We start from the raw sequence: 23,614 nt of genomic DNA, 5'->3' as shown, positions 1-23,614 counted from the left end.
TTTTGCTTGCCCCTGCATTTCTGCGATTGGCTGTGCGGCCTTGGTTTTCCGCCCACAAGCCTGCGCGTGCGCGAGGGTTTCCGGGGTCGGGGGCGGGGAGGGGGTGAGTTGCACCTGGTGGGAGGCAGTCGCCTCCCCTTCCCTTCTGCGGGCGGGAGTATTAGGTAAGCCCAGCCGGACGTTCCGGCACGCGGGCCTCGTAGGGATGCTAGCAAACCGCGCCAGCTTCCAGACGAGTGCGAGCCTTTGTGGCCCCGGACTGCCCGCGCCATTCTTGCGGCGTGACCCAGGGGGGTGCCCTGGGGGTGCCCTGGTGGGCCATCCCTCGGACTTTCTGTGTCTTCCTCCCTTGTTCCTGGTCTCTACGCCTGTGCTTTTTGCATACGTCTCTCAGCTCGTTCTCCGCTGCCCACCTTCAGGCCGGCTGAGGCTTGGGCAGAGTCCCTGACTGACCCAGTTTAGGATGCGGCTGCAGACAACGGCCCAACGATTCCCGGGAAGTCCCCGGGAGCCTCTTACAAGGGCCTTCTTTCACCTCGTAATGCCTGCGAGCCCCCTCCAGGTCAGACCGCAGACGCCAGGGTCACAGCCCCCCTAGCGGACGCCTGATGGGTGGTGTCCTCCTAAGATTGCTCGTAGGGGGCCTAACACAGGGCTGGTATCTCAAGAGGGACAAACACTTAACCCACTCTCCTTTGTTCCCTTGTGCATTCACTCGTCCCTTCATTCGTTCGCTCACTCATTGATTCAGTAAGCATTTGAGTGTGGGTACTGCTCACTGTATTACATCCCAGGCTGCTCATGTCAGTTGGGGTTCTGAGAGAGGTCCAGGAAAAAAGGCGAAGGGGTGTCTGTTCAGTGAGTGTGCTGCAGATCTGCTTCCCTGCCCCTAAGCTGAGACTAGAAACTTCATTTCTCCCTTCTTGCCCTTCGTCCTCTTCTTGACCCCTAGTGTGTATTTTTATTTGAAATAGCTTTAGCACTTGGAAGCTTGGAACTTTGGACGTGTTCCCTAACCTATTTTATCCTGTTTCCTTATCAGTAAAATATTTGCCTTTGAAAATTATAGTGCGAATTAAATGAGGGCTGTTAGGATAAGGCATGGGCTTGACCCTTCCTGCTACTGGGCACCCCCTCTGTATGTATGTGTGTGTTCTGGAATAACCACAAATAGTAATAGTAACGTGGACTATTACTTTAAATTAAGATCCTTAGTTAACATTAGTGTTATATATATAAGCTATCTGCTAGGTAATTTATAAAGACGTGTGTGTGTTTTATAGATAATGTTTTCCTCCATAAAAGCCTAAAGCATTTATGGTTTACTTTTGATTGCAATCTAGCACCCGTAACAAACATTGTCATTTTGGTATTTCTGCAGCACTAGAATCCCTTTGCTTAGCATAATGTTCTTTGAACTCTCTTGATTACACTGGCCACTGGTGGTGTTACCTGGCATTTGCTAAGAAGATGTGAACTACTGTGATGTTAGTTACCAGCATCCACACTGGTAAAAAATGCCAACCATTTGGCCAAACTGTATGCATGGGTTTCTAGAATGCATAGGTACATTTCCAACAGGGACAGATTGTTAATCCCTGTAGTTTTTTTTACCTCAGATTTTGGCAAAGAAAACAAAAAAAGGAAAAGGAATCGCTTACTTAGTCCTAGCACATGACTGTTTTGCAGAAACCAGTCACAAATGTTTAAGGAATTAGAATTAAGAAATTCGTCTTTTTTAGTTTGAGAGCTGTTTACCGTAGTAGTCCATATGTGCATTTACATTGTGCAGCTTCCTATATTCTGAAACCAACACATAGAAAATTGACTTTGGGTCCTAACTTCTTTTTAAGTGTTGGAACATTTAGAACAATGGAAAAAGTCATTATTGCATATGCTTTTCTTAATTTGTTTTTCATTAGACAGCCACTCAAGAATACATCATGAAAAATACTGATATCAAGAGACTACTGTATACCCATCTTTTGTGCATATTCTCAATTATCCTAAGCATCTTCATTCCGCCATTCTTCTTGGAGAACTTCTCAATATTGGAAACACACTTGACATGGTTGTGCATCTGTTCTGTTTTTGTAACTGCTGTCAATCTAGTATTATATTTAGTGGTGAAACCAAATACATCCGCTAAAAGAAGTTCATCACACAAGGTAAGGCTTATTTCTTGATAACTGATTTTTTGGGTAGAGGGAGTGTTTCTTTTAATGGAAAAATAAAACATTAGTCAAGAACTAAATTGCATTTTGTCCAGTGATTAAAGCGAACCTAATTTTTTTCGTAATTAGTAGCCTGTCACTTGCTGGAAGCCTGCCCACAGCATTTGATAAACCCTTGCCATGCATTAGTTGTGTAATTAGGGTGTCTTCAGTAAATAATATAGCAAATATTTCATGTATCATAATGTAATAAGGCCTGTTTGTGTTTTCTTGTATTCTAGCAGTTTGTTATTGGGGAACAACTCATAAATACTATTAACAACATAGCTCAATACATACCAGAGGAACAGAAATGCTTTTTGACTGTAGTGCTAGTTGGGTGGGTAGAGTGAGGTGTGGGGGGCGGAGTGATACTAGCCTTTAGCCTTTTTTTACCAGGCTGTTCACCTGATTGCACAAGACGTGATCCGAATTCAGCATCTCCAAATCCTGAGAACATTTAACTGTTCACACACGAGAATGTTATGTTCGTACCTAAAATGGAAACATTTAATGTCCTTTAGGCATTCTCTTGAGTCTTTATTCATTTCTTTTTCAGGTCACCAGATTTTTGAAATGCTGCATCTACTTTCTTATGTCTTGTTTCCTCTTTCATGTGATTTTTGTTCTGTATGGAGCACCATTAATAGAGTAAGTCTGAAATTCCAACCTTACGGCTACTGTATTTTAAAACACTCATTTACTAAACAAAGGGCTAATTCTGTTGATGGTTAGAGAAAGACTGGTGTGTTTGGTTGTTAGATCGTGGAAGGGGACCGCCATTGCCCTTCCTCACAGTGGTATTCTTTTAGAAACAGGAATAACTTAATTCACCAAAGGCTCCTATTATCTAGCCTCCTAGTACACAGTCACAGGTTGGGGAGGGGATGGGTGGAATAGATGAGAAGCTGTACTACATCAGTAAATATATGACCCGTAGAATCTCAAAGGGAACTTACTCTGGCGATATGGATAAGTTAGCTACTATTAGCATATCAGTTCTTAGTAAATGTGATTCTGAAGTGCTTGGGAAAAGAGTTTATTTTCTTAAGAAAAGCCTCTATTTTCTTGTCTTAATTACTTAATTAGCTAATGTTTATAGTTTGAAGGAAAATTTAACTCAACACTTTTTCAAAACTGACCAATTTTAAATTAATGAATATTAAACTCATGAATACTTTTTGTATAACATTTATTATAGTTTGGGAAACGTTAGCAATGATTAATGATCATGGTGAAATGAGTGGTTTATGTATAAACACATGCAAGCTACGTATATAGTTATATATTTATATATAGTTGTTGTACATATGTAGATTTTTATACATACACATTCTTTTCTAGAGAAGGGAGGGTAAGACCTTTGTGATGGTAAACAGATGTTTCTGTCTCATCCATCTGAGAGTAGAATGAATGTCTAGAGCAGTGGTTCTCAAAGTGAAGTGGTCCTAAAACCAGCATCAGCATTTTATTGAAATGCAAATTCTCAGGCCAGCCTAGAGGTAGGGTCCCCCATCCTTAGTTTATCCAGCTTTCTAAGTGGCTCTGGTAAAGCTGAAGTTCCAGAGACCACTTAGGAAGAAGGTTAATTTTGATATAAGCTAAAGTTAAACTGCTGGATGCGGAGGAAGTTCCAGAGACTATTGAGGAAGGAAGTTCATGATCTAGAAATGGGGTTTCTTGCCTCGGACAGAAGGGATCATAAGGTGTTTGACGCTTTGGACCTCTTACCGTTAAAGCCAGATATTTGCTAGATGTTTTTTACAGTCACCGTTTTGGTAGGACTCATGTTACCTTTCAAAGTAAAATATAAGAAAATATTTTATATGAAGTTTATTTAAGTAACAGATTATATATGTGTTTATGTATGTTCCTTTAACACTTTTTAAAAAATTAACGAAGTTTTCTTTTTATAGGTTGGTGTTGGAAACATTTTTATTTGCAGTTATTTTGTCTACTTTTACTACTGTACCTTGTTTGTGTTTGTTAGGACCAAACGTCAAAGCGTGGCTAAGAGTTTTCAGTAGAAATGGGTAAGTTTTCATTTCATACTTTAGTGATGTTTGAAGTTTTTAAAAAAGAATAATGTATTTGTCTATTCATGGCAGCTAGTTGATTGTTCCATGAGCATATCTCAGCACTGTACAGGTTTTGGGGACGCCCACTGCACTTGGGACCTGGGGAGGGAGGAGGAGTGGGGTGCACTTGCGGGGAATCCAGACAGGCAGAACTGTAGGTCCCTCCCTCTACTTCAGCAAGATTAGCTGAAGGGTAACGTTCTTCTGTAGGGGAGAATTCCACGAAACCTTTTTGGAAATCGGTCTCTGCTACCAAAGGAAAGCTTTGAACACCACTCCTCAGGAATATTTTGTCACCGTGATAAAGTTGCTACAGATAAAATTGCTTCCATACATCTTATAAGGTAGAATTGGGGTCCACAACCTAAAAATGTTTAGTATAATCACTACCATTTCTTGTTTAGCCTCTACTGTGGTAATGACATCTGAGTGCAAGTTTTACAGGGTTTTATTTCCTGAGCGGCCAAATATATTTTCAACATAGCTAAATTAAAATTTTAGCTTCTTGGAAGGCACGGAGATGATTTCTATCAAAAATGGTTGAGTTATAACTAGTGAAACTGGAAAGGTACTTGGTGCCCGTCGTTTTTCCCATTTATCCCCTAGCCATGAAAACCCCCAGCTCCCACTCGGTGTGCGTGCTATGCATATGGGCTCCTAGGTACTGGCCGTGGTTCTCTCCCTGCGGAGCTTGCATGTGCAAGGGACAAGAACAAGGTGGGCAAACGGTGTGAGGCTAAAATTGTGTCAATCAGACAACAAGTGTTGTGGGAACTCGGGAGTGGGAGACCACTGAGGAGTGAGCTGGGGGTGGGATGACCTATGAAGGGTTAGGATCGGGAGTAGGCGATTCGGTGAGACTGAGGGGGAAGGGTCAAAACCTCATGCTAAAGGACTGAATGACGCCGTAGAAACTGAACATGGTATCTTTGTGTGATTTGGAAGGGAACGGCCCAACTAGAGCAGAGGGTGCCGGATGGGTAGCAAGGCTCCATAAATAACTGACTTTTTCTTTTTGGAATGACTATTGTTTGTTCCCTTTCAGAAGCATCTTCTAGAGTTCATGAGGTTTCTAGAAAATAAAAGTGTAAATATTGAAAACATTTCCCCACATTGTTATGACAGTATCCCAAATGCCATTAATTTCTTTCAGCATTTTAGTTTAAAATTTTTATACAGTGAAAACTGGTTGAAACCTTATTGGTTTGATGGGTGATTTATCCAGCCTTGAATTCTGTTTCTGAAAATAGTGTGTTTGGGAGAGACATCCGACTCTCTAGTTAGTATTGTGATAGTGTGGCACATGCGGCCCTAAAAACCCTTGCACTGCGCGAACTTGGACAATCAAAAACACGTAAGGAAAGATGGGGACTTAATACAAATGGTGGGATGGTCTTATACTTGCTAAACAAGTTAAGAAATACACGAATATACACAAATATAATAAATGTACTTTTCCTGGGGAAAAACCTGATATTTGCATTTGGGAGCAGGCATGGGAAGGGTTGCCGCTTGTAAGTCTTCATAAAGTGGTAAAGGGACGTTGTTGGGGACCTGACAGAAAGGTAAGGCCAGGTGTGCAGGATGTTCAGACACAGAAGGAGAAATGAGGTACCCGGGAGATGAGCTTTTCAAACAGTATTGAGATGTAATGCAAATATAAAACAGAGTATACAATTAAATGGTTTTTACTATATTCGCAGATATATGCAGCAATCACCATAGTCAATTTTAGAACATTTTCATCACTTTAAAAAGAAGCTGTGTACTCTTTTGCCATCACTTCCTTATTCCTTCTTCCCCAGACCTAGGTAACCACTAAACTGTTTACTGTCTCTATAGATTTGCCTGGACACATCATAAAAATGAAATCATATAATATGTTAATGTTTTGTGATTGGTTTCCTTTCACTTAGCTCAATGTTTCAAGGTTCATCCATGTTGTAGCATGTACTAAATCCTTTTTATGGCTGAATAATATTCCATTGTATGGCTATATGAGGTCTGCCCAGAAGGTATCCAGCCATGTAATATGAAAAAATAGAGACATTTATTGAAGAAGAAACAGTATACAAGAAACATTGTACATAGGATAGTGGCGCTTCAGCCCCCTTCAAAATAGGCACCTTGGGACCTCACACAGTTCTCCCAGTCACCATCAGATGCCCTGTTGTATTTTTCTGAATCTCATCAATAGTCTGAAAAATCTCTTTCCTTTCAAAAGTGATTTTAGTTTGGGGAAAAGCCAGAAGTTACAGGGTGCAAAACCAGGGCTGTAGGGAGGTTGAGTCACCTGGGTGATTTGATGTTTTGCCAAGAAACTTTGAACAAGATGTAATGCAAGGGCAGGGGCATTGTTGTGATGAAGCTGCCGATCACTAGTTGCCCATAGCTGCAGCCTTCTGAGTCATCTGAACGGTTTCCATGGAGGAATGTTCAAGCTTCACACAAAATTCGTTGCAGATTAGTTGCCCTGTTCACTCAGTCATTTTGAATGTGAAGGTCACGCAGTACACATGCTCACTAAACAGCGTCTGCTGCCCCACCGAACGATGACGTGCAGTGAAGATGTCATTGTTCTCGCATGAATATTCCAGCCCACTCTCCTTGGTTGCCAGGTTACATCGATGTCACACAAGCCATTCTTGTTATGTTAACAATGGCTGGATTTTTCCAGAGAGACCTCATATACCACCATTCATCAATTGATGGACTTTTGGGTTGTTTCTACTTTTTTGCTACTGTGACTAAGGTGCTATAATCATTTGTGTACAGGTTTTTAATGGACTTATGCTTTCATTTCTCTAGAGTAGATGCCTAGGAGTGGAATTGCTGGGTCATACAGTAACTCCATGTCTGATTATTTGAGGAACTGCCAGTCTCTTTTCCAAAGTTCCATTCCCACAGCAGTGTGTGAAGGCTCCAGTTCCCCTACATCCTTGCCAGCAGTTGTTTATCTGACTTTTTTTAAAGATTTTATTTATTTTTACAGAGAGAGGAAGGGAAGGAGAAAGAGAGGGAGAGAAACATGAATGTGTGTTGCCTCTCATATGGCCCCCAGTGGGAACCTGGCCCACAACCAGCCCTGACTGAGAATCGAACTGGTGACCCTTTGGTTTGTAGCAGTGCTCAATCCACTGAGCCACACCAGCCAGGGCGTTGTTTATCTGATTTTTTGATTATCACAACCCACCAGTGGGTGGGGAGTGTTATTTCGTTGTGATTTGTTTGCATTTCCCTACTGACTAATGACGTCAAGCATCTCTTCATGTGCCTATTGGCCATTGTATAGTTTCCTTGGAGAAATGTCTATTTAGATCCTTTGCTCATTTTTTCAGTTGGGTTATTTGTCTCTTTATTATTAGTTTTAAGAAGTCTTTGTATACCCAAATGCAAGTCCCTTGTCCGATACACGATTTGCGAATATGTTCGCCCTTTCTGTGTGTTGTCTTATCACTGTCTTGACTGTTCCTTGTAGTGCCCGTGGGAATGTGATTTGGTTCAGACTCTGTGAAGGGCAGGGCAGTAATACCTAGCATACGATTACCCGTCTCTGACCCAGCAGTTCTAATAGGATTTTATTGTGGCATACCTACAAAATACTATAGGAGATGACTCATTGAAACTTTGAAAATAGCCTAAATGTCCTTTAATAAGAGATGGATTAAATGAAATTTAATCTACACTGTGGAATGTTACGCAGTTGTGGGAAAAAAAACCCAATCAAGTCTTTATTTACTGAAACGCTGTTAAGTGGAGAAAAGCAGGGTGGAAAACTGTGTGTAGGATGCTACCACTTATGTGGAAATTTGCAGGAGAGAATAGATATACCTGTGTATCTGTGGAAGAACACATAAAACCTGGTAAAACAGTGGTTGGCTCTGGAAAGGGGATCTGAGGAGCCAGAGTACAAGGTAAGGAGACACTGCACTGACCACCCTTTGGTGTCTTTGAATTTGACCATTTTAATGTACTGCATAGTCAAAATGAAAATTTTAAATTAGTTAGACTTTGCCAATACTTACTTTAAACTTAAGGATGTTAGATTTCTCTGATGCCATCTAAATTTCAGTAGACTATTAAAATGTCCTAAAATTTCTAACATACTGCCAGAGAACAGTTCAGTTGCTGGAAAACTATGGCTAAAAATAATCGGTTTGTTATAAAACATTTTATTTAACATCACACAGTGCATGGCATGAAATAGTAATGTGCAAAAAATACTTCAGTAACTTTTAAAGCATTTTTATGCAGGGTCTGGCAGAAGTAAGGCCTGCTTAAATGTGGTTGGTAGGGTAATGATGTGGGTGTAATAATTTATGGTTTAAATTTGAACATTTCACCTAAAATGTCATATGATGTGCTTGAGTGTAATATTGTTAGAATAGTACTAATTGTACTTTACAGGGTTATTTTCATTTCACTGAGGTGAAATCAAATACTTAAGTGCTCAAGAAATATTTGTCCAATGGACTAGCCCATGCCATGGAGCATTTTTGTATTTCATACTTCCCATCGGTTTGTCTTAGTGCCTCTTCCTGGTGCAGGTAACAGACTGAGGAGGGCAGGGCGCAGGCACTCACAGAGTGCTGGTTGAAAAAGGAGGAACCATTCTTTCGGTTCATTGCATGGAAAATTAACTGGAAGTTTTTTACAGCAGGGGAACTCAAGTCTTCACTTCTCCACCATACATCAGTGACTGCTCCCTGTCTCCCTAACACTTTGATCACACTTAGGATAAAAAGCATGTCAAGTCTTAAATAACTTAAGGAATAATTATTAATTCAGTAGATTAACTTGTTTAATGTTAGAGTTGGCCTTAATAAATGTTCACTGTGAGGCAAAAATATTTTTAAAATTCAAAGATCTGGTGGTTCTGCAGTAAAAATATGAACTATCCACAAAAAACAGTTACTTTTGTGTATTTTTTAAATTGTCCCAATATGCAGTTAGCATTATTTATATTGAGTCACAACTTTAAAGTCAAAGGATTCTATTATATAAAACATGAATATGTACAAGATAAATTAAAGTTCTGATTTGAAGTTCTTATGCTATACTTCTAATCAATTAAAAGTATTTAAAATATCTTAAAGCACTGATTGAAGATTTTAGAGCTTACAATATTTTTATCCTGTGTTTTGGTGAATAAAACATGGTAGGGTTTTTGTTTTGTTTGTATAAAGCTAGCCCTTCTGATATTACTGAAATATGATAATTGAGATATTCAATATAAATAGGCCAACTTTGAATTAGGTTAATATCTCACTTAGTATTGAATCAATATAAATGTTTTGTACTACTTCGAAGTAAAATAAGTATTACATCCTAATTTTTAATGTATTTATTTGCATGCTAATACAAATTAACACGCAGATAAATTGAGTGGATGGTAATAAGTTGAAGACTGAGAAACAACAAAAGCTTTCATTGTGAGGACTGTGTTGGAATTATCCCAAGAGTAAAGGACTTTGGGATACTATTGAGATTTATTTAATACATAATTAAATAATGCTTTTAATAATACTTTCCCTTAAGGTAAATGTAAAGTTATTCTAGATGTTTTAAAAGCTACCATTTTTTAAAAAATTGAAGGCAGAAAAGTCATTTGGTTTCTTTAAAAGTTCTGCCAACTTTGGGGTATGCTTATTACTGAGTGAATGTAATCAATTTGTACTACTTTGATTCAGTTTGTTGCCTTTGTATTGTAATTATTGTGGGTTTTTTTCCATTTGCAGACTTCCTTCTAAAGGAAAATAATCTGACTACCTTAAACCTCTGTTTCTCATTGAAATTTGCTTTCTGATTTATTAGTTCTTTTATGCTGTTAGGTTAGATGTTTAAGTGAGAATGTAATCACTTTTGATGAAATGAAAACTATTGAATTCCTGAATAGGTTCTTGAATCTTTGGTTATCTTGCCAAGGTAAAGACCTGTATGTGTAGGTCTTTAGACAAAGCATTCTTGGTCATCTTTGCATTGGAGTGGATGTTATATTGGAAAAACCACTGGAGACATTACGAGTGAAAAGATATGAATAATGAAAAATGTGCACATATAAAAAATAGGTAGTTTAGCCTCAATATGGGCATAAAAACTTAATGGTACAAAATGGATTCATTTTAATACTAATTCAGTGGCTATCGGGAAAGTTTATATAAGAATTTAGTAAAATACCTTTTCGCCACTAGGAGGAGTAGTGTGATGTCTCCTTTTTAGATGAAGAGACTAACAGTTAAAAAATCAGCCCCGTCTCAAGGAGCACTGCTTGGTCTGTCTAGGCCCCAGTGTTACTGTGAACGACCTCAGGTCGTTGATAGTGTTGGGCACATAGGAGGCATTCAGAGTGTCGTATTTATTTCAATTAATATTTGACATAGTGAATTTCACTGGAGTCAGTATGGACAGTGACTGGGAGAAAGAAGGTGAGGTGTCTCCACAAAAGAAAGAGCAAAAGAGCACCAGCAAGCATTTAGAAATGCTTAGTTTCTGTGGAATATTTAAGATGGTTTAGTGACAGGTACGTAAGCAAATGGGGGGGGGGAAGAGGCAGTTCTTTTTTTTTAAGATTTTATTTATTTATCTTTAGAGGGGAAGGGAAGGAGAGAAGGAGAGAAACATCAATGTATGGTTGCCTCTTGTGAGTCCCCTGCTGGGAACTGGCCTGCAACCCAGGCATGTGCCCTGACTGGAAATCGAACAGAAATCGCGTGGTTCACAGGCCTGTGCTCAATCCACTGAGCTACGCCAGCTGGGGCAGCAGTTCTTAACATGTTAGGGAAATTAAAAATAATATTAACTGTAAGGACCACTGTGTGATGAATATTTTCATCATTGTCACCTGCGCATACAGGGCTAGGGATTCGGCCGAGAGGAGGCAATGGTACTGCCAAAGCGGGGTCGTAAGTCAGAAATGTGAATGTGGGGATGGCAGGTTTGTGGGTGAAGAGTGCTAAATCCTCCTCTTCCATTGTAGAAAGCAGAAAGTAACTAAATCTTTAAAAATCCACCCATAATGTATATTCTTTTAAATTGGGGCTACATAGAAGAAACAGTGACGAGTTGAAAGTCTACTGCAGGGAGGGATTTTTATTAATAGTCTAGTTGTAATCTTTTACTTTAAAGGTGTTTATTAGTTTGATAAATATGAAATTATAGTTTTAAAAAGACAGGTTATAAAGTTTTTCTATTGCACTTGGTCTTGGTTTTGCTTTTTAGGTACTTCCTGTATGTGAGATCAGGAGCACCCTTGGACACCTCAGATGAAATAGAGGACAGCCTCCTCAATATTTGCACGTTTTAATCTTAATCCCAAGATGGCCACAAGCGTGCTGTAACAAGGAAAAATGTGAAGACATAAATCTTGCCCCTTACCCCAAGGAACCTGGAGCTTAGACGTTCGATAAGACACATGTATACATCTTATTGAAATGTGGCTCGGGTCACATTGCTACCTTGATTTAAGACCTTCGGTGACTCCTTTAGTTTGACTTGTAAGGCTTTTCCAAAATCCTTACCCGCTATCTACCACAATGAGATAACACTTCACACCCACTAAGATGGCTATAATCAATAATAGCAAGTGTTAGCAAGGATGTGGGGAAATTGGAACCCTCATACACTGCTGGTGGGAATATAAAATGACTCAGCTGCTTTGAAAAGCACTTTGGTTCTTCCTCAGAAGGTTAAACAGCAATTCTATTCCTTGGTATATCCCCAAGAAAAATGAGATCGTGTGTCTTCACAAAAATTGCACAAGAATGTGTGTTTGCACAAAATTGCACGAAATGCTGTTTACATCAACATTTTGCAGATTATGCAAAATAGCTAAACAACTCAAATCTACTGATGCTGGGGGGGAAAGTGGTATTTTTGTATTTTTATGGTATCCTTACAACAAAATATTTGGCAATAAAAAAGTATTTTTATAATGCTATAAAATAGATGAACCTTAAAACATTATATTAAATGAAAGAGAGCCACAGAAGACCACTTATTACATGATTCCTGAACATCTGAAATGTTCAATACAGGCAGATCCATGGAGACAGAAAGTAGATGAATGGTTGCCTAGGGTTCGGGAAAAGGGGCGGTGGGGAGTTACTTCTACTGGGTAGGGTTTCATTTGGGGGTGATGGTTGCACAAATCTGTGAAAAACCATTTAATTGTGTATTTTATATGAATGAATTGTGTGGCTAGAAAAGGATTTTCTGGGGGCAGTATTTACTATACTCAGTGAACCTGTTATTAAAAAAAAAATCCTAACTCTAACCTACTTTTCCGGTCTTATTTCCCATTCTTCCACTTGGCCTCAACCAATTTTATTTATGTTCTTTTTACCTTCAATACAACTCTCTCTAGTTCCTCAAGACCAAATGCTACCCGTCCTTCCAAATCCAGCCAAACTTCCTCCTCTTCTACTCGTGTGAAATGGAAAGAGTAAACTCTGTTCTCAGCCTCTACTAGACTGGGTGTCTCTGGGCGTATCACTTTATGTATTGCAGCACGGACGGGAGTTGCGTGTTAAGCGACAGCTAGTCAACGTTTGTCAGCCACCTTTAGTCAAAAGTTACCCAAGAAAATCTTCAATTGCCTGAACAGTATAATTCTCTTTTTCTGTTTAACTCACCAGTGTTTTTCCCAGCTTGGAACAGATCTCTGCTCTGTTGAATGCTAGTTGAAAAAACTGACTTGCATCTATAGGTGTTACATAAAGAACAGTAGTAACACAACTTGGCATATATGGTGATTGACCCCAACCTCTTCCAGCCCAAATTTTCAATAGAAACAAACTAAAGCTCTTATCTTGTTTAGGGGGAAGGGTAATAAGATGGACAGGTGATGGATTGGTTTATAAACTGACTTGTCATTTGGGACTTCTTTAATTCAGGATACATTTTGGTGTAATTACCGGCTTATTTGTAATGAAAGAAATCATCTAAGAAAACAGATGTTTTCCCCCTTATACCACACTAATTGAAAGAAACTGCTTTTTCATAAATTCATAATAACCCTGCATTTTAAACAATTGAAAGTCTACTGCATGGAGGGATTGCATTGTAGTGGGGTTTTCTCTACTGTAACCAGACTGGTATTCCACACAGCAGGCTGAAATACAGACCTACTAAAAGAATGGCAGAGTTTTGTCTTTCCACCTTTACACTTAATAAAAATGGTAGGCAGCCCTGGTTGGTGTGGCTCAGTGGATTGAGTGCCAGCCTGCAAACCAAAGGGTCACCAGTTTGATTCTCAGTCAGGGCACATGCCTGGGTTGCAGGCCAGGTCCCCAGTTGGGGGCGTGTGAAAGGCAACCATACATTGATGTTTCTCTCCCTCCCCCTCTCTATAAATAGAATATTTTTTAAAAAGGGTAGCCAAAATCATTGAATCTTTTGAAATATTTTGTTCTCTAATCCTTCACCAAATAGAGCTGATTTGTTTAAACAAAATGTGTCACAAGAAAAACAAGTTGAGTAAATGAAGCCCCCTCCATACAGTGGAACACTGTTGTAACTGTTAGGGAAAACAACAGTGAAACTGGGTTTATAACATGACGCTTTGAGTTTTGTTTTGAAGGACGTACACATAGATGTGTGTATACGTGCAAGTATGCACATATCATTTTAAACAAATGTGTGCATTTGTGCAAGCATAAAGTATTTCTGGAAGGATAGATTATGTAGTAAGTTGGTAATAGCCGTTGCTTCTGGGCAAAGGAACTAGCTGTGATGACAAGGGCAGGAGGAAGACTTTGATTTCACTGCAAGTGCTGTTCCACGTTGTCTGACTTTTACTGTGTGCACATTAGCTTTCCAACAGAAAAGCACATCTGCTTGCCAATTAACTGTTTATAGTTCATGGTAAATATATGTCAGTTCGAAGTGCCTATTTTAAATGAACAGAATATGCATGCATCGTGTTAATTTATGCTTCTGTTTGTTTGATTCTGCAGCAGCTAAGATACATACCACCACTGATTTATGGTTTGTGTTTTACAGAGTTACATCCATTTGGGAGAACAGTCTCCAGATCACTACAATTTCTAGTTTTCTAGGAACATGGCTTGGAGCCTTTCCTATTCCGCTCGATTGGGAAAGACCATGGCAGGTTGGTTTCAGCTACTTAAATTAGCAAAATTAATGTTTGTTCAATAATAAAACTGATGCAGCTAACACACGTGTACATGTAAACTGTTTTGTTGTTCAGTGCAGTAGGGATGCCAGTTCCCTCTGCCACCATAATCTGGGCGATGTCTCCTTGTAGCAGGTCTCAGTGCCACCTAGTCAGCCTGGTTCTACCTTTCAGCAGTTTTCTTCTTCATATGTAGGTGAATAAACAAGCTTAGTTTGTGGATATGTATAGTTTTGTTTTTTTTTTTTAAATAGGCCAGAGGTTGCAGGAATTCCCTATTTTCAACTTTGATACTCATTGCTTTTGTGGTCTTTGAGTCATGTTTTTGTCAATGTGATTGATGGCCAAATTGAATGTTGAGCTTGAACATTTTTAAAAGCGTGTAGCAAAGTAGGTTTTTAAAAGGGATGCATGATCTAATGGAAGCCCATCAACCTCAGGGTTTTCATTTCCTATCTCAATAGGATATAGCTTGTGAGCTAAGTAGAGCGCTGTGAGGTAAGTGTTCTTTCTGTCCCCATTTTACAGGTGAGCAAGCTGGTATGAGGGAGATGTGTGATATTTATAGTTCACTGCGCTACTAATGCATGTATCACTGTCTTAATTTTTAATGGCTTAGTGGTGTGCCATTGTATACTTATTCCAAAATTTATTTAACAAATTCCCTGTTGATCATTCAGGTTATTGCCATTATTATGTTATTATAAACAGTGCTATCATCAAAATCTGTACCTTCACAGATTTTTCCAATTATTTTCTTAATTTTCCCCAAATGGAATTGTGTCATTTAAAAATATTCTTTTCCAGACATGAATACATTTTTTTCTGATTATAAAGACAGTGTACATTTATTTAGAAAGTTTAAGCAATATTAATAAAGAAGAAAGTAAAAATTATCAAATATCCAACCACCTAGATGCCTTTAATCTCTTCTGAGCATACTTATTTCTTAAGCAAAATTGATTGTCTTTAAAACAATTTTAAGTTACTTTTAAATATTTGTACTTATTCCCATCAGGTACCAGATAAATGAAGCATTGTTATATATAAAAGTCCTGGTTGGACTTTTTGTTTTCTCTGGTTTTATTAGGTTAAAGATTTAACATTTGGGAAACATCTATTTATTTTCTGAAGTCACAGATGCCACAGATAATTCTTTCAAAAACTGAAGCTAGGGATCATAAGGATTGTAACTAAAGAATCACTACGAATAATGCTCGAGTGAGGATAAAACTAAGATTATGGAATGGATTATTGAAGAGCTGTTTCAAGGTACTTGGTGTTTTTGTTACCAAAGGTATTATTCGGTGTTTTAGACAGACCAAAGTGAAATGCTAGTTCATACGAATGAGGCGTGTTGCAAGCATGGGAGAAAAAATAACTGTAATACTTAACTGACAGGGAAAGGTTCTGGAGTTAAAAGGTGGGTTCATTGTCAAGTCGTCATGCTGATAGTGCTCGCTAGAACTTCAGCGTGAGAGAGCACAGTGCTGGCCAGATGAACTCGTTGGCATGATCGTGGCAAGAACCATTTTCACGACACTTTGACAAAAAGTTCCAGACTGGAGACGACACATCTCGCCAGATGGCCCTTCCCAGATTTGTGTGCCACTAGGCACGGGAGAGTGGTGGCGTCTACACGGACCAGTGCGGGTTTGCAGCCAGAGAAAGTCCAGATGAGTGGGTCATCTGTGCTTGTAGTGCTGCATCAGACAGTAGCATTTGCTTTAAGAACATCTGGAAAAAATCACAGCCAAATTCAGAGGAAAATATAAATGGTCATTTGAAACCAGTAGAAGTGTCAGCAGGCTTTGAAAGATGAATTCTGTCATGCAAATGCAAATTTGTGATGAGGACAATAAAAATAAAGTTAAACAGTAGCTGTGAGAAACTTAGAAATGGCTGCCTGGGTTTTCTCTTCCCTTTTATCTGAAAGAGCCAGTAATCCTAGTGGTTGTTGAGTTGCTGACAGTTGGAGGTGTTCGCATCTGCATATAGGTCGGGTCCTCCGTGGTATCTGTGACTGCATATACCTTTCCAAAAATTGTAATTATATTGCAACACATATTTTATGAATTTATTGAAACATAACCCAAATTGAATAATCTTTGTACCTGAACTGCTTGGTTTTTCGTGGAGGCTCAATATATGGAGCCATTCATGAGACTCTTTGAGAACGGCACAAATGTCCACCAGGGGTTGGTTTGGAGCCCATTTCTGTACTTAGGCTTCTGAAAATCATGAAAAACAATAGCCAGCAGCAGGAATCCCCCTTGTTTCTTAGGGGAGCTGCATATGGTTAATACAGTATGGTTTGCATTCTCTTATAAACTTTGTACCCTCTGGATATTCCATGTAAAGAACAGTATGTATTAAAAATTATTACATTACAAGGGCAAGGGAGTACTTCCTACAGCAGGGTATAACATTACTCATGAACAATTTTATTTGTTCTAAACTGCTGGTTCAAATTATTACCGAACTGTGTCAGTTACCAAAGAAATACTTACATTAGTGATCATGGAAGTTTAATTTTTTTCACATTAGAACATGTAATGTACAAAATGATACTGATGCATGGGACTGAACAGCTTTCATGATTTAATTCAATATCCTCATGTTGTAAGTACCAGAGGTGCTTATTCCTGTGCTGCACATTGGAAAACTAGGGCTCCGATGTTCAGTGACCTGGTCAGGGGCATATGGCCAGGAAGTGGCTGACCCGGCCCGCAAACTCCAATCACCCCCTTCCACTGTCCAGTCTTCCTTCCCAGAGAAGTAAAGTTTCCAAGTAAAATAGGAAGTACTTTTAAAAGTAGCCTACTGTTTTTTATAATTGTTTTAAAACTTTCTGTTGAGTATTTTAAGTAATTTCAACAAAAATCCTAATTATCTATTTATAGTTATCTAATAAATACCTAATCATTTTAGTAAGGACATCTGCAGCAGCCATAGTGACCCGCCAGACTGGCTGTGACGCAGTCTCAAAAGCCTGTGGCTGGGTCATCATGATGACAAGGTTAAAAGCTATTTGCACTTAATATATGCCAAGGGGGCCCACGTAAAAGTGGGCATATTATAATTAAGTAAAGTGTATTTAAACTGTTTACTCTTGAATCACAGATTAACAAGTGCCAGCTCCATCACTGAAAATATTTCTTGGGCCAACTATAATGATTAATTAAAATACTTGGAGTGATGGGATTCTTAACCAGGAGCACAGTTGGGCTTTGGCGGTCTGTGAATCTAAAATTATATGCACTTTATATATGTAATATGTGTGGATCATGTTTGACAAGGAAACATGAATTCTGTTAGATGTAGTTTTTAAAAATTAAAGTACTTAAATCTGGACAGTTTTTTTTTGTTGTTTTTTAAAATAGGAGCAGCTTTAGAAATCTGAGCTGGAGAAATTTGGGGAATGACGGTTTTCTATATCAGAACTTATACAGGGTGGGGAAAAGTAGGTTTAGAGTTGTGAGTACACAACAGTTTATTCTTGTAGTTTATTAATTACTGTATTATTTTCCCATAGAATACCTGTAAACCGACTTTTGCTCCACCCTGTATATGCGGATTAGGAATATGAGCTAAAAGGTTACCATCAAGTGTAGCTCACGAGTACTGGTCACCCGCACTGTGTGTCAGACCCTGTTACAGGGACAGCTGTGCGTTGCACAGAGTGCATCGTCCATGTAGTCGTCGCAGCAACCCCAGGAGGTGAGCTTTATGATGACCCTCACTTTGCAGACGAGAAACCAAGGCACCCAAAGGGTAGGTGACTTGCCCAGTCACATATTTAACAAACGGCAGAGCTGAGACGCATCCAGCCTAATACAGAAACCAGTGTTCTTAATTCTTATTCTATACTACTCAGAACATGCTTTGAAAAATAACGAACACTGCATAGATATACTTGTATTCGTACATTTTCTTTTCCTAAAATGTAAGCAGAGTTGTATCAGAAGAGAGCGGTGTGGTTTTCAGGTGGAAATAAACTTGTGTAATTTTGAAATGCCTTTCAACCAGAAGCAATCATATGTTTAACAGAGAAAACACAAAGTAATAACTCCATTATCTATTCAGAAGCTTTTTTAGCTTACTAGGATGAAACTGTTTTATTACAGAGAAGTAATTTATTTCTGGATACCACGTACCCAGAACCTATAATATTAGGCCTTTGTTAATGCTGATTGTCCTTAGAGAACACTGACTTTTTTAAGTACGAAAATATAAGGAGTCATTTGATAGAAAGGATAGTATGTTAAGCAAGAACTTTCTTCACATGATGTAGCTGACCATTTTTTAAATGTTTTCCTAAGTTTTACCCAGTTGCATTTTTATTATCTTTTGTTACTCAGTGGGGGGTTTTCCTTCTATTTTGTGATTAAAATTTTTTTAATTCATAAAAATTGGATAAAAAGATGACTCTCATTTTGGTGGCAAAGTCTTGTGAAGGACTTCCTTTACATGAAGGTCCTTTGAGTTTTCTATTTTCCTTAAACAAAACAAGATAATTATTTATAGCCATCGCAGATAACTATAATTTGGAGAAATATTTATAGCAATGCAGTTGAATTGTCTGTTCAATAGATAATACCATGGGTTTTTTTAATCCTTTTAGACACGAAGAATGTTACATAGAAACATCTCTGTATATGAGACAAGTAAATAGTTTTAACAAGTCAGTGGTTTTAAATATAATCTTCAGGATCTAATTATGAAAATACATGGGTAAGCTAGGATTGCTTGACAAGTCGATCTGAATTCTGTTGCCATAGTATAGGTTTCATTTTTAAAAAACAATAAGAAGGTTGGTAAGAAATTGCTTGAGGGAAACTGACTAGTGGGCAACCACCCCCGACTCCTTTCAGCTCCTCCTTTCCCCATCCCCGCCTTGGGCTGCAGCAGTCGGCGCAGTTACCCTTGTGGAGAGAAGTCCCTCTAAAATGTGGCTGCATCGCAAGGAACGACCACGTTGGAAAGTCTGGTCCGTCACCAGGAAACAATCTTCAAACAGCCCAACATTTTAATTTGCTGACAGCATGGATTTCTTGAGGCATGTAATAATAGCAAGTGTTCCAAGAAGACTTAACCCCTCATTAGACAGAACTTTTTAACCAGTATTTATTTCATTTTTGGCATTCCACTGGAGGTGAAGTACAGCAGCTGTTTAAAGAATTGTGGGTGCGAATGTATGTGCGTGTTTAGAAACAAAGAGCCACACTGAAATGACAAAGTGATTAAGATAGAACTTAGTAACCCAAACTGGAATTTGGCTGGGATTCCCAAGGGATTACCCTTCTCCCTACTCTTGGACAGGGTGCTTTACAACAAAGTGCAGATGCTCAACACTCGGCAGGTGCTTAGAGTCACAACATGAGAAACAGGACAGGGTATACTGTCTCAGATGTTTACACGGGCATCAAACAGAAACTGCTACGGTAAGAAGTGCAGTGCTTTACATAGAGAGTAACCTGTGCACGGTGTTTTATTTTTAATCCCATGTTTTAAGATGGGACACTGTTAAAGTAACAATCACTTAAAAAGCAACACCCAACAAACCAGTATTTAACTTGGAACTTGAAAATTAATAATTAAAAACCAAATGGAAGCAATGTCTAAAATAAGTAAGATAATTCACAATAAAACCATAACTCAGGCTCTACTCGCTGGAAATATGGTAATTCAAAACGGGCTAATCTAAAATGTACCATTAGAGATAGAATAAAGGCATAAGTTAGCAAAGTGTTAAATAAGATTTCAGGGAGCCTCTACAATTACTGCTAAGAATTTCAGGACTTTATATATATATATAAAAATATTAACTATAAGTTCATTCATACATGGCCTTACTTGAAGCAGTTTATTTGCACTCACTAGCAAAATTCACGTTGGTAAGATATTTTGAAGTATTGTATTTCCCAGATATTTCACTACTTTGAACTAGTTGTTCCAGTGACTAGTCTGAATTTCTGTTGATACCTTAGCTTTTAATGAAGATGCATTTCTGAAAATAAGGCAATTTTCTATAATCTGCGTATGAATAGAAAACAAATCTTTGGTTTTCAGTTTAAAGTGGCAGGAAGGACTTTGCAAAAAGAAACACTGAAGAGCCAAAGCAATGAAGGGGCTCTCGGTCAGCAGTGGGAAACTCCAAACCCCGTCAAGGTCAGCAGAGCACCTAAGGCACCTCAGGTTCAGATGATCCAATCAGCTGTGCTCTGCGTTCTGATAATCTAGGTACAGGATTCCCACCGGCTGAAGGGTGTGAAGCTGAAAGGGTAATAATGTCCAGCTACGATCACTGTGAAAAAGAAGAGAATCACAAGTGGGTAAATGGGAGTGACACTGAGGATCATCTCGCTTCCATGTTTACAGATGAGGAAACTGAGGCCCGTTCAGGAAACAAGTGACACCAGAGCCGCGTGTCCAGATTCCTAGTCCATTTCTCTTGGATCGGACAGATTCTAGATTTTAACTTCCGCTGGCTAGGCAGGTGTGAAGAGTTTCAGTGATGTGAATTTGAAAAAAAAAAATTCCCACTCACCCCAATGACAAGTTGGAAATGTATATAATACTTTACTGTCTTAATTCCTTTATACCATGTGTTGGACAACTTAGCTAATATACGAATTGATTTACACAGTTCCTTTCAACTTTATCTAAAAAACAGCAGACCAAAATTAAATGAGAACATTACATAAGATTCCATTTGAGCATAAATGATAAGGCCATGGTACTTAATGTGAACCGCCACTTTTTGGGAGAAAGAAGATATCCACGGTCCGGTTCAGAGAAAGCTCCTGACTGGTTATCCAGTAGACGCTCCACTCTTCAATGGGGAAGATGACGCTTGGGTTTTAAAAAATCTCTACAAAGCGCACGTACGATACAGTCCATCCTAGATTTGTGACTGATGAGTATTTAAGGCTGTCATTTTCAAGTATAAAAGTTTAGTGTTCATTACCCAATCTGTGCAATAGACATAGCTGTAAGCTCGAGTCATGGAAATGAACAGGAGCCCACCAAGGACATAAAATCATAATTTAGGCAACTGCAAGTTTAAATGTAGAAAAGGCTTGGGGGGGGCGGTGATGTATGGATTACATTATGCTCCTCTCTGAACTGCACTGATTGTTCACACACAAACTTGGCCTAATGTAATTGTCTGTTGCGTGGCATTTGGAATAAGGCAGATCCATAGCAGACCGCCAAGGAAGCTCAGGTAACAGGACTAGTAATTAACGATGGCCCACCTCTAGCACAGCTCTATGGCCTGTTCCCCGGAAAAAGATTAGAAATGGCTCTAGTATGCTTCACAGATAACAGGAAAAAGTTTTAAGACAGGGCCTTTCACCCAGGGAGCAACGTGCACTGCTTGTGGATGGAATAAATCAACAGTATTATTACTGCTGGCTTTGTGCACTATTGCGACATGTTACAATTTGGCTGGAAAACAATGAGTGTTTGGAAGCCAGTGTTTTGTTGAACTTCCACTCTTAGGTGTTTGACTTAAGTCGGTAGTTCTGTAACTCTGCAGTGGTTCCAATACTGTATCTGAAAGGTGACATCAGTTTATGATGGAAGCAATGGCTTTGTTATAAATTCCATGTGACATGCTCGAGTTCTAGGTCTTTTCTCTTTACTACAGTTCAGAGTTGCTTGTGGTTTGATCACCATATGCACTTCTCATCTCATTTGATACACAACACAGGCCAATGTGGAAATTTAGAAACAAAATTACCAACTTCAGAGAGCTAAAATGAGTCCAAGATTATGGCAAAGTCTGACCCCAAATTTTAATTTGTAATTTTAGCATGTCTCATGCAGTTTGGGGAGCATCGAACTAAATCTACAGTTGCCAGAAGCCTTGTTACAGTTGAATGCACATGAACTAAAACGTGTCCATTTTTAGTGTTCATGATAAATGCAGTTATGAACTTATTACACTTTTGGCATTCTTTAAGAAAGCACACTAAGCTTTAATATAGAAATATTTAGGTTATACTTAACTTGTGCTCAAGTAATAATAAAACATTTGTTCACTTTTGATCTCATACATTGTCTCCTCAGGTATGGCCCATCTCCTGCACGCTGGGGGCGACCTTTGGCTATGTGGCTGGCCTTGCTATCTCACCACTCTGGATATACTGGAACAGAAAGCAACTCACATATAAGACCAATTAGTTGGAACAAAGGAAGAAGTTGGGGGGGGGGTGTTGTTTGTGCAGATCCCATAAAGACTGTGCAGAAATGTGTATGGTCTAAGCCAGGCAGTTCCATCTATAGCACTGTTTTTTATGTAGTTACATGATGTGATTGTAGCTTTTTAAACTATGAAACCCCTGAGAGATTGTACCTTCTAACTGAAATAAAGTATTTATAATAGATTGTGATTTCAGATGCTGTTTGCTGCTTCTTGGACCTTTAAGAAACATTCTCAATGAACTTGATAGAATTCTGAGGACAGGGTTGTTTTTTTTCCTTCCACGTCTTGAACTGCTTCAGTATTTATGAGAGGTCTAGGGATAGCTGTAGCATTTCAGATGCTTTCTTAGAAATGGACAGTTTCCTCGGCCACTGAAGATGTGTCTCACGTAATCAAACAACAGTTTATACATCTTGATCCTATTCTTTTTTTTACTGTGTGTTTCTTTGGAGTTAAAATGGCTATGATAGCCTCATCAAAAACAGTCTTCAATCCCTTCTGGGTTAAAGCTGAACATTCCACATAGCAGCACGCTCCTATCTGGGAGGGAGAAAAAAATCACATAAAACCTTTTGTATACAACTGGTATGACACAAACACTCCACCATAAGGAACGTTATAAAATACAGCTATGCAAAAGGAAGGAAATCATCAGAATGCCCAGAGATAGCTAACTGTTAAATTACTAGTATGTATCCTTCCGGACTTTTTTTGTGAAGCACTCATCAAATATTTGCTGGGTACCTACTGTATGCCAAGCACTGCTTCAGGTGCTGGGGGTAATGTCAGTGAACTGAACAACAGAACCAAGTCCCTGCTGTGTGATGCTTACATTTGCTTAAGTCCTGAGGGAGGGACACACACAGGCTGGGTGCTGGCACAGGCTCTGGAGAAACAGCACAGTGAGGAAGAGGTGGAGAGCAGAGGACACGCGGTGGTCCCAAAGCTCCACGAGGTGAAGTTGGAGCAGTGAGGGACA

The 23,614-nt window shown here is 39.0% G+C and overlaps 2 protein-coding genes across 3 annotated transcripts in view; one reads left to right on the top strand and one right to left on the bottom strand.

Moving 5' to 3' along the window:
- Positions 1 to 63: 63 nt before the first annotated feature.
- Positions 64 to 22,827, top strand: PIGF (phosphatidylinositol glycan anchor biosynthesis class F). 2 transcript variants are annotated; one of them, XM_037066526.1, is made up of 6 exons: positions 64 to 164; positions 1,923 to 2,168; positions 2,773 to 2,864; positions 4,130 to 4,246; positions 14,291 to 14,399; positions 22,500 to 22,827. In XM_037066526.1, the coding sequence occupies exons 2-6, from the start codon at positions 1,944 to 1,946 to the stop codon at positions 22,611 to 22,613; spliced, it is 657 nt and encodes a 218-aa protein (XP_036922421.1). In that variant the 5' UTR covers positions 64 to 164; positions 1,923 to 1,943; the 3' UTR covers positions 22,614 to 22,827. The 2 variants fall into 2 exon arrangements, with proteins under 2 accessions (XP_036922421.1, XP_036922420.1); XM_037066525.1 differs by lacking the exon at positions 64 to 164 and adding an exon at positions 420 to 562.
- The window catches only part of RHOQ (ras homolog family member Q), a 37,629-nt gene continuing 36,660 nt past the window's right edge, over positions 22,646 to 23,614 (bottom strand). Inside the window, exon 5 of the mRNA XM_037066528.1 lies at positions 22,646 to 23,175. Within this exon, the coding sequence (XP_036922423.1) occupies positions 23,020 to 23,175 (156 nt within the window). The 3' untranslated portion in view covers positions 22,646 to 23,019. The remainder of the gene's footprint in view (positions 23,176 to 23,614) is intronic.

The sequence above is a fragment of the Sturnira hondurensis genome, unplaced genomic scaffold, assembly GCF_014824575.4.
Source record: "Sturnira hondurensis isolate 20B ecotype Veracruz unplaced genomic scaffold, ASM1482457v3 Scaffold0016663, whole genome shotgun sequence".
Lineage (NCBI taxonomy): Eukaryota > Metazoa > Chordata > Mammalia > Chiroptera > Phyllostomidae > Sturnira > Sturnira hondurensis.
This window is presented reverse-complemented; position numbering and strand designations above follow the sequence as displayed.

What these genes read in the sequence shown, in the direction of transcription:
- PIGF (XM_037066525.1), top strand. Translation starts at nt 464, where the DNA reads ATGCGGCTGCAGACAACGGCCCAACGATTCCCGGGAAGTCCCCGGGAG. An exon ending in AGAGTTTTCAGTAGAAATGG is followed by an intron (nt 4,247 to 14,290) that starts GTAAGTTTTCAT and finishes TGTGTTTTACAG; the next exon opens with AGTTACATCCATTTGGGAGA. An exon ending in ATTGGGAAAGACCATGGCAG is followed by an intron (nt 14,400 to 22,499) that starts GTTGGTTTCAGC and finishes TTGTCTCCTCAG; the next exon opens with GTATGGCCCATCTCCTGCAC.